At 34.2% G+C, this 11,457-nt stretch overlaps 1 protein-coding gene across 2 annotated transcripts in view; it reads right to left on the bottom strand.

Moving 5' to 3' along the window:
* Positions 1 to 11,457, bottom strand: part of mpped2a (metallophosphoesterase domain containing 2a) — a 147,910-nt gene that overhangs the window by 920 nt on the left and 135,533 nt on the right. For both annotated transcript variants that reach the window (XM_062069458.1, XM_062069467.1), the window contains exons 5-6: positions 7,654 to 7,769; positions 3,026 to 3,139 (exon numbers count right to left, since the gene is read on the bottom strand). In XM_062069458.1, coding sequence (XP_061925442.1) covers positions 3,026 to 3,139; positions 7,654 to 7,769 — 230 coding nt within the window. The remainder of the gene's footprint in view (positions 1 to 3,025; positions 3,140 to 7,653; positions 7,770 to 11,457) is intronic.

Here is an 11,457-nt window from a genome sequence, read left to right as displayed (position 1 = left end):
AAGGGACTCATAAAAACTGTTAAATAATAATAATATAATAATAATAATAATAATAATAATAATAAAAATGAATACTAATCAAATATACTGCACCAGAAGGGACTCATAAAAACTGTTAAATAATAATAATATATAATAATAATAATAATAATAATAATACAAATAAATACTAATCAAATATACTGCACCAGAAGGGACTCATAAAAACTGTTAAATAATAATATATAATAATAATAATAATAATAATAAAAATGAATACTAATCAAATATACTGCACCAGAAGGGACTCATAAAAACTGTTAAATAATAATAATATATAATAATAATAATAATAATAAAAATGAATACTAATCAAATATACTGCACCAGAAGGGACTCATAAAAACTGTTAAAAACAATTATGCCGTTTTAAAATGAATACATTTCAAATAAATTAATAAAATTAACAATAATATAAATGTGTTTGTAAATAAACTGTGAATAAAATGAAAGTGCAAATGAAAATACAGCTTCACTACTTTAGTCATACTTTTTGCACTTAAACCCTTAAATTCTGGACTTTAAGCCGCTACTTTTTTCCGACACTTTGAACCCTGCGGCTTATAAGACGGAGCGGATAATTTATGGATTTTTTTTGCGCTGGCGGCTATAATAAAAGTAATTATACAAAGAAAAAAGAAAAAACCCAGAAAGGGTGTTTTATTGTTTGGGCTATGGCGCCATCTTTTGGACGAGTTCGCTCACTGCAGGGTCCTTCAATTTACCGGAACTTTTTTCATTTTCTTTTTTCAATCAAAGCGTCCGGTCTTCCAGCCGTCCATAGCGTTCTACTCGTATGGATTCTTCATTCATCAATCCAAGCAACGTTTGTAAGTTTTACAATATAACTAAAACTATTCTTGCTTAATAAACCGTCCCATGTGTGATGTCTGTAGGAGAGTTTTTGTGCATATTGTAATGAAATGGCGTCGTTAGCATTAGCTAATATGTTAACAGGTTTGTGTTAGGATCATTAACTTACATTGCATTCTTTTTGTATTGTTTGTTTAACAAATTATCCAGTAAATTCACCAAAACGTCACCGTGGAGTTATTGAGTTTGTTCAGATGATTGGAGACTTAGTGGGTCCATGACAGTGACTTCTGTTTTGTTTGGTCAGCTATTTTACTGCCGTGTTAAACAGACACTGTCTGGAAACAATTAAGGGATGTAAATAAATATTTACAGAGTCTTTCTGTGTTAATAACTCATTTCACAACATAAATATATATATACCGCATATTTCGGAGTATAAGTCGCTCCAGAGTATAAGTCGCACCGGCCGAAAATGCATAATAAAGAAGGAAAAAAACATATATAAGTCGCACTGGAGTATAAGTCGCATTTTTTGGGGAAATGTATTTGATAAAATCCAACATCAAGAATAGACATTTGAAAGGCAATTTAAAATAAATAAAGAATAGTGAACAACAGGCTGAATAAGTGTACGTTATATGAGGCATAAATAACCAACTGAGAACGTGCCTGGTATGTTAACGTAACATATTACGGTAAGAGTCATTCAAATAACTATAACATATAGAACATGCTATACGTTTACCAAACAATCTGTCACTCCTAATTGCTAAATCCCATAAAATCTTATACGTCTAGTCTCTTACGTCAGGGGTGTCCAAACTTTTTCCACTGAGGGCACACGGAAAAATTTAAGCATGCGGGGGCCATTTTGATATTTTTAATTTTCAAACCTTAACAAAATATATGGATTTTTTTTTTTTAACCTTTAAGGCTCCCGGGGACCATAAAGGGTCTCAGTCATAAAAATGTTAAAAATAAGTCAAATTATTATTATTTTTTATTTATCGCTTAGAGTAAATCTCTATATCAATTTCAGGTTGATATGAAGTAAAAAAAAAAAAAAGGTTTTAAGCCTTCTCTGTCAAAGACAACTTTGTTTTTTATAGTAAAACTGAAATATGCAGTATTTAGTAATTAGAGCCTTAAAAGATCAATAATGCAGGACACCATTGATTTTAATTCTTTAATATTTTTGAGTAATCACAGTGAAAAGTTAAATAAAATCCTACTAAATATATTTGGGATCCAAAAGGTCCCCCACTCATAAAGTGATACATTTTTATTAGTTTTTTTTTTACTTTTAACACTTAAATTACGAGATCAACTTCAGATATATCTGCGATTTTACGTTTGAACTATTATTTTGTTTGTTTTATGCTCTTTTGTCAAATACAACTTTGATGTTTTCATATGGCAACCACACAATATATGCATTATTTTTTCCACATAAAACATTTTAAAGTGTTATTTTTTAAGTAATAATTCATTACAACATAGATTTTTAGTCTTTTATTTTTATTTTTAGCAATGGCATAAAAAAGAAAAATAAACAAAAGACAAAAGAAAAAAAAACAGCCTGCATGGCAGCTTTGTGTCGACATTGCAACTTTTTCTTGTTAGATTTCACCTCATTCCACTTTTTTAAAATGTTTTTTTTACATTTTTGCAATATTATCAATTTTGCAATTTTTGCAGAATGTGTGGCGGGCCGGTAAACAATTAGCTGCGGGCCGCAAATGGCCCCCGGGCCGCACTTTGGACACCCCTGTCTTACGTGAATGAGCTAAATAATAGTATTTGATATTTTACGGTAATGTGTTAATAATTTCACACATAAGTCGCTCCTGAGTATAAGTCGCACCCCCGGCCAAACTATAAAAAAAACTGCGACTTATAGTCCGAAAAATACGGTATGCGGCTTATAGTCAGATGCGGCTTACATATAGAAAAATAATGTTAGTAGTGGGTGCGGCTTATACACCGGTGCGCTCTATAGTCCGGAACATACCATAGATAGTTTTGGTGTGCAACAAGAGTCTGACAGAGAGTTAAGTGAAGGAAGAAAAGAAAACCACATATTTTCACAATAGTGTTGGGAGGATGTTTCTACATAGAGGACGTAATGGAGGTTAGAAAACAACAACAAATCAATATGACTGCAGCCTACCTTCATGTATTCCACCAAATGCATGGAGTTTGGGTCGCACCCTCTTCTGCACCGTGTTGAGCAGCTCCACACAGCCAACCCTCTGCAGCTCTTTAGGGACCCAGTCTCTGAAACCTGCACACACACACACACACATGAAAATGTGGAAAAGCTGCTGATAGTGTGTTTGACAGAAAAACAGCTGGAAGGAGATACCAAAGTAAGTACTGTACATCAGAGGTGTCGAAGTCATTTTCACTGAGGGCCACATCACAGTTATGTTTGGCCCCAGAGGTCCTCTTCTAACAGTGAATACTATTATTACACCATTTTTTCATGCATTTTATTAGTAGATTTTTTTTCAAAACTAAAATGTAAAAATATGGTAAGTTGCAATAATTTCACCTCAAAATGTAGTGTATATTACTGTAAATGGAAAACCAGTACCGCTGTTATGGTAAAAAAACAACAACAGCTCAGTTGCCAGAATTTTACTGTAAAATTTACATTCGTTTTTTTTACTGTAAATAAAAAAAACCTGCAATTTTACAGTAACATTTTTGCACCTGATCTGTCAGTTTTTTTTGTGTGTGTTTTTTTTATACCGCAAATCAACAACTGTAGATTTTTCGGTGTATTACTGTAAATGCCAAAACGGCACCACAGTTTATTACAGTAAAACAAGTACAGTTTTTTTTTTTCATTTAGAGAAAAATGTTGTAAAAACCACAGCAAATTTCACAATTTTACCATGAAATCTATCGCTACTTTTACATTGCACAATTTGATGGATAACTTGCTTTGAAATCATTATTATTAGTATTTATTTCTATTTAAAAATGGTTTGAATGTTTGATCATATATTTTTGCATAATTAGACAATATTTAAGTTGACATAATTTGCGATTACATGGAGTCATTTTTTTTTCCCCCACAATAGAAAGACAGAATACATTTAGTAAGAAAAGTTACAGTACTTTATTGATACATGTTATTTCTAGGCTTTCGAGGGCCAAATAAAATGAAGTGGCTGGCCACATCTGGCCCCCGGGCCTTGAGTTTGACACCAGTGCTTTAAATCATTATTACATTACTTCATAAAACTATTGTAGTTGTTAGCACTACATTCTATTTTATTGTTTTTATACGATATTTCTTATCTGATAGTTCTTTTTGCCACCAGTGTGTGAATGGGTGAAGTGATGTTTGGGTGTCATTAATACACACCGCTTCAATTCCTTTCATTGACACACTTGGATTTGAAATACCGTATTTTTCGGAGTATAAGTCGCTCCGGAGTATAAGTCGCACCGGCCGAAAATGCATAATAAAGAAGGAAAAAAACATATATAAGTCGCATTTTTTGGGGAAATTTATTTGATAAAACCCAACACCAAGAATAGACATTTGAAAGGAAATTTAAAATAAAAAAAGAATAGTGAACAACAGGCTGAATAAGTGTACGTTATATGAGGCATAAATAACCAACTGAGAACGTGCCTGGTATGTTAACGTAACATATTATGGTAAGAGTCATTCAAATAACTATAACATATAGAACATGCTATACGTTTACCAAACAATCTGTCACTCCTAATCGCTAAATCCCATGAAATCTTATACGTCTAGTCTCTTACGTGAATGAGCTAAATAATATTATTTGATATTTTACGGTAATGTGTTAATAATTTCACACATAAGTCGCTCCTGAGTATAAGTCGTACCCCCGGCCAAACTATGAAATAAAACTGCGACTTATAGTCCGAAAAATACGGTACAAGTGTTTTGAGTAATGAGCTCCGTCACAGAACCAAATAAGCTTTGATTGATTGAAACTTTTATTAGTAGATTGCACAGTACAGTACATATTCCGTACAATTGACCACTAAATGGTAACACCCGAATACGTTTTTCAACTTGTTTAAGTCGGGGTCCACGTTAATCAATTCATGGTGAAAGCTTGCAAGTTGAGGTACTCGTAAGTTCGATACTTCGGCTTTTGTAAGATCCTGTTCATGTTAGCCCTCTAGAACAGTGGTTTTAAAAAAAAAAAAATTTTTTTTAAATATGAATTTATTAATCAATCAACAAAACAATACACAACAATACCACAATAATGCAATCCAATTCCAAAACCAAACCCGTCCCAGCAACATTAAAAACAACAATAAACAGAGCAATTGAGAGCAATTGAGGACACACAAACATGACACGGAACAATCCAAATGTAGTGAAACAAAAATGAACATTATCGACAATAGCATCAATATTAGTAACAATTTCAAAATAGCAGTGATTAAAAAACCCTCATTGATATTATCATTAAAAACATTAATAATAAAAAAATTAGAAATGAACAATAGTGTCACAGTGGCTTACACTTGCATCACAGTGGTTCTTAACCTGGGTTCCATGAGTCGGCCTCAGGGGTTCGGCGGAGCCTCCGCCACGGAGATACAGACATAACCAAACTATCGTGTAAATAAAAACTTCTCCCTATCGGCGCATTATGGATACCCCCAAACAATGTTCCCTCTAATTTTCCATCTAATTTGCAGGTTTTTTGATTGATTGATTGAAACCTTTACTAGCAGATTGCAAAGGAAGATAATACATTATATGAAACAGTACAGTTTACACAGTACAGTACATATTCCGTACAATTGACCACTAAATGGTAACACCCGAATACGTAGGGATGATACTCGAAACCGGTTTTCTCGGTTGTTTGATAAGAAAAGAACAGAGTCCTCGGACTCGAATCCCTTTTTGAGAACCGGTACCCGTTATCGAGACCACTATAGTAAAGGAAAAGAGTTGATTCTTTATTCGAATCCCGTGCCGACCAGAAATGCTCCGTGGGACATCACAAGAAATGACGTCACGTAGCTCAGTCATTAGGCGCAGATAAGGAAAGCAGGAAAAACAATGGACGAGAAAAAGCGCTCCAAGGTGTATAAAGTTCAAAACAAAAGCTATAATCCATCGAATAACTTTACTGAGAGATTTTAGCAGGGTAAAACACATGACGAACACTTTTACGACCAACCGGAAACATAGCAACCAGGCTAGCAACGCACCTCCTTTACGGCAGCTGTCGCAACGTTCTTAAAACAACCGCAGCACATACATATATATACAACACATCTCCCTTTTTTAACTTTTGTTTTTCTTTCCTTGTAAACAAAACAAAATCACACTGTATATGTGTTGTCTGTCTAATTATAAATAATGCAGACGAGGCGTGTTGGCTGAGTTCTTGACGTTTACTTTCACAGCGTGGCAACATGCAACACTTTTCGGGGCTACCGCGCATGCTCGTAACTCCCGTTGCATGCTGGGTAGTGTAGTTGTTATATTCTCTAGCTCATAACATTTTTCCCCCTATAAAGAAATAATGTTAACTCAATAAAGTGTATTTCTTTTTTTAGCTTTAACTTTTCATTTCTTAGCATTGTATCCACATTTGCAAAGAACTTTTCTCTTCATAGAATTTTCTTTCAATAAAGAAATGAAGTGCAAAAATGTCAAAGCATCATAACAAACAGTTATGTCAAATAGCAGCAGAAGTGCACTTTTTGGAGAGCTGTATTATTTTCAGTTTTGTGCCCAAGGGACTGATTTTATTTAACACTATATTATCATTTATACACCTATAGTGATCACAGAGACAGGTTGTTTTTGTGTTACTGTATATATTTGTTTCTCTGAAAAATCCCACTTAATATACTTTGGGTAAAAACAGTCAATATTTATTTATTTTATTTTATTTTTTTATGTGGGTAACAGTCAATATTTATTTATTTATTAGATTTTATTTTTTTATTATATAATAAAAGTGAGCTTTTGTTAAACCAAATATTGTGTGTTTTTTTCCATATACAACAACCTATCTGGACTCGATAAGAGAATCGATAAGGAATCGGTTCGATAAGAGGATTTGATAATAGGCTCGAACTCGATAATTCCTTATCAAACATCATCCCTACGAATACGTTTTTCAACTTGTTTAAGTCGGGGTCCACGTTAATCAATTCATGGTAATGTGTGTAAGGTGTGTAATTTGTTGTGAGTTCATGCACCGTGTTGGTTTTGTTCTTTGAACAAGGTGATGTTCATGCACGGTTTATTTTGTGCACCAGTAAAAAAACATATAACTTTTTCTTGAGTTTGAAAAAAAACAACATTTTTTTTTTTCACTAAAGAAGGGTTCGGTGAATGCGCATCTGAAACTGGTGGGGTTCGGTACCTCCAACAAGGTTAAGAACCACTGCTCTAGAACATATAACTGCTACAGTAGCGCTGTATTGATTTGTCTGTTTTGTCTCGCATTTTTTATTGTGTTTTGTTTGCGCCCTGCCCTAAAATATCGTGCCTCGGCTTGTTTGTGGCGCCTGTCAATGGAGTTTCCACGCAATCAAACCGGAGGCGGGGAGGAAGGAAATCACTCAATAAAAGCAGTTGGAGAACACAAGAAAGAAAAAAAACAACAAACATGTTGGTTTCTTTCACCAAGCCAAATATTGCAGGGTGATGTGTTCAGGGTCCTGCTACTGACACGTGTCGCAGCTGTGACGTCCATGCAAATTGGCAATAATGAGCGACAACCCCCCCCCATTGTCTGCTTGTGATGGCTTAATTGGACTCACCCAGCGGAGGACCGTGGGTCATCAGGATGTCCACGCCCTCCGGGACCAGGTTCCATTTGTCCAGCAGAGACTGACCCCGGGGCAGGTTGAAGCCCCAGCCGTTAAACCACGGAGTCCTGCAGGGGAAGAGAAGGGGGTGCCATTACTGCAAACATCTTCATACACAGGCAGGGAGCCGCTTCAGATTGGTGGTGTGGAAGTCAGGAACGTTTCACAGCACGGTTATTGTCACCAGAATGATCACGCTATTGTTTGATTGTGCTGAAAAAGAACACAATATATCAAAAATTAGGGATGTCCGATAATGGCTTTTTGCCGATATCCGATATTCCGATATTGACCAAACCCTTAATTACCGATACCGATATCAACCGAATTAACACATTATTATGCCTAATTTGGACAACCAGGTATGGTGAAGATAAGGTCCTTTTTTAAAAAATAAAAAAATAAAATAATATAAATAAATTAAAAACATTAAAAACATTTTCTTGTATAAAAAAGAAAGTAAAACTATATAAAAACAGTTACATAGAAACTAGTAATTAATGAAAATGAGTAAAATTAACTGTTAAAGGTTAGTACTATTAGTGGACCAGCAGCACTCACAATCATGTGTGCTTACGGACTGTATCCCTTGCAAACTGTATTGATATATATTGATATATTATGTAGGAACCACAATATTAATAACAGAAAGAAACAACCCTTTTTTGTGAATGAGTGTGAATGAGTGTAAATGGGGGAGGGAGGTTTTTTGGGTTGGTGTACTAATTGTAAGTGTATATTGTGTTTTTTATGTTGATTTAATAAAAACAAAAAAAAATAAACAAAAAAATAAAAAAATAAACGATACCGATAATAAAAAAACAATACAGATAATTTCCGATATTACATTTTAAAGCATTTATCGGCCGATAATATCGGCCTGCCGACACCTCTATCAAAAATCCATTCACATATGAATTTGGTCCGTGTACCTTCCGTTCATTCTATGTCCAATTCTGAAACGCAAATCAAAAAACAAAGTTAGGGCCGTTTTTTGATTTTTACTACCGTATTTTCCAGACTATAAGGCACACTTAAAATCTTTTTTTCCCCTCAGTGCACCTAATGTACGGAATAAGTTTGGTTTTGCTTACCGACCTCAAAGCTCTTTTATTTGGTACATGGTGTAATGATAACTGTGACCAGTAGATGGCAGTCACACATAAGAGATACGTGTAGACTGCACTATGATGGCAATATGACTCACATAAACAACACCAACAGTTTATATGTTCCATTGAGAATATAGAACATTACACACGGCGCTCAAAAATCTATCAAAATGTTTTAGTACGACTTTAGTAAGCTATGAAGCCACACCGCTTGATGGATTGTCGGTGCATTAAACATACGAGTAATATTATGGTGTGTGTATAAGGTAAGACATATTATCTGGCGTTTTGTTTCGCAATATTATGCAAAAGCAATTTTTCGCACCTGCTGATCTGTATTTGGGATCTGCATAAGTCCTGAAAATTTGCGTGTGTCCGCTTTTGTAGTCCGTGTCGACACCGTCGTCGATAAGCTTCTTCTTTTTCTCTACTTGTTATGGGACATTCATCCTCCGCTGTTGCCATTTCTAATATAAAGTACTGTAAAGTTCTTACTTATATCTGTCAGTAAACTCGCCATGAAAGCGCTAAAACATACCGGTGTAGTGAGTTGACGTTATTCACCCAAGGAACTTTAGTTATTAGAGAGTTCCGGTCAGACGGTTTTTCACGGGACACATTTCCGGCGTTGTTGTTGAGAAGATGATGCTCCGTTATTGATCTAAGTAAAGTCTGAATGTCATTAAAACAGTTAGCTCCATCTTTTGACACTTCTTCCACTCCCATCCTTGCACGCTACACCGCTACAACAAAGATGACGGGGAGAAGACGCTGCCGAAGGTGAGCCACATAAATAAGACCGCTCACAAAACGGCGCATCCGGAAGCGACTGTCAGAAAGCGGCTTGAAGATGATCTGTAAAACATAATCTATGCAACATTTTGACCAAAGAACCTCCATTACATGTTATGTAGACCACAAGGAAGTGTTTTACATTTAGAAAAAAAAAATAATAATATGACTTATTTAATGCGCCCTATAATCCGGTGCGCCTTTTGTATGAAAAAAGATAAAAATAAACCATTCATTGGCAGTGCGCCCTATGGTCCGGAAATACAGTATAAATGGCAGATTTGAAAACAAACAAAAAAGGGTTGCTTGTCATTCAAATATTGCCATAAAATGTGATTTTGTGCCGTTTTCCTTTCATGGATTTTAATTTTTCCAAATAAACACAAAAATCCAATTCATGTTCATCCAAAATGCACAAATGCGTGTTTATCTATGTGATGACAAATAGAACCAGAAGCAGTATTTTAGCTTTTCCTTGGTGTTTAGCATGTTTTTAGCATAACGCTAACACCTTTGTTCAGCAGGAGTCCTATTGGCGTTTTAAGTGTCATTAAATAGTTGTACTACTTTTGTTTCAGAAATCAAAATAGAAAAAATGGTCCGAAAATTGTTATTGATTTGCTTTTAGGAATTTGAAATAGAATGAACGGGAAAACAGCACAAACTCCAATTTTATGGCAATATTTTAATGAAAATCTACTTTTTGTTTGTTTTAAAATCTGCCATATATAATAAAAATCGAAAAACGGCCCTAATTTAATTTTTTGATTTGCGTTTCAGAATTGGAAGTAGAATGAACAGAAGGTACACGGACCTTCTGGTTGTGTCTTTTTAAACATTAATTCTTATAAAATAAAATAAATAAAATAAATATATTTGTGAAAATTAGGAATGCATTTAAAATTATGATGAAAAAAAATCGCCAATCGTTATTTTGGTGCACCCCACTAATTAGTGTACAGAAGAAATATGGCCTTTCATCTTAAAGCTCTTAAAGAGGAACTGCACTTTTTGGGGGGAATTTTTGTCTTATCGTTCATAATCCTCATGTAAGACATGTTTTAACTGTGTTTTATGCATTCTAAGTCATAAATAAACGCTAGCAAAAGTCAGCTAACAATGGAGCAAATTGGAGTCGCTCTATTCCGCCTATAAAGCACTCTAAAAACATCCAAAAACCTCCATCAGCGTTTATATACATGTTGTAAGTTTATATGTAACGTAATATGTAAAAAAACAATGTCCTTCAATTAAAAAAAAATAAAAATATTCTTTGCCTCTGATGGCTGCTGGTTAGCGCCTTGCATGGCAGCTCCCACCATCAGTGTGTGAATGTGTGTGTGAATGGGTGAATGTGGAAATACTGTCAAAGCGCTTTGAGTACCTTGAAGGTAGAAAAGCGCTATACAAGTATAACCCATTTATCATTTATCATTATTAGTAAAAAACTATTTTCTTCAATTAAAAAAAATATTTGCAGTTAAAAAACCTATTTTCCATAATAAGTAAAAAAAAACAATGTCCTTCAATTAAAAAAATTTAAATATTTGGAAATACAAAAAATATTTTTTCAATTAAAATAAATATTTGCAGTTACCTCCCAGGGGGTGATCAAGGGGATGGGTCAAATGCAGAGGACAAATTCCACCACACCTAGTGTGTGTGTGACAATCATTGGTACTTTAACTTTTTTTTTTTTAACTTAAAAAACTATTTTCCATAATAAGTGAAAAAAAACAATGTCCTTCAATTAAAAAAAGTAAAAATATTTGGAAGTAAAAAAAACTATTTTCTTCAATTAAAAAAACTATTTGCAGTTAATAAGTAAAAAAAACAATGTCCTTCAATTAAA

The sequence above is a fragment of the Entelurus aequoreus genome, linkage group LG02, assembly GCF_033978785.1.
Source record: "Entelurus aequoreus isolate RoL-2023_Sb linkage group LG02, RoL_Eaeq_v1.1, whole genome shotgun sequence".
NCBI classification, from domain to species: Eukaryota; Metazoa; Chordata; class Actinopteri; order Syngnathiformes; family Syngnathidae; genus Entelurus; species Entelurus aequoreus.
This window is presented reverse-complemented; position numbering and strand designations above follow the sequence as displayed.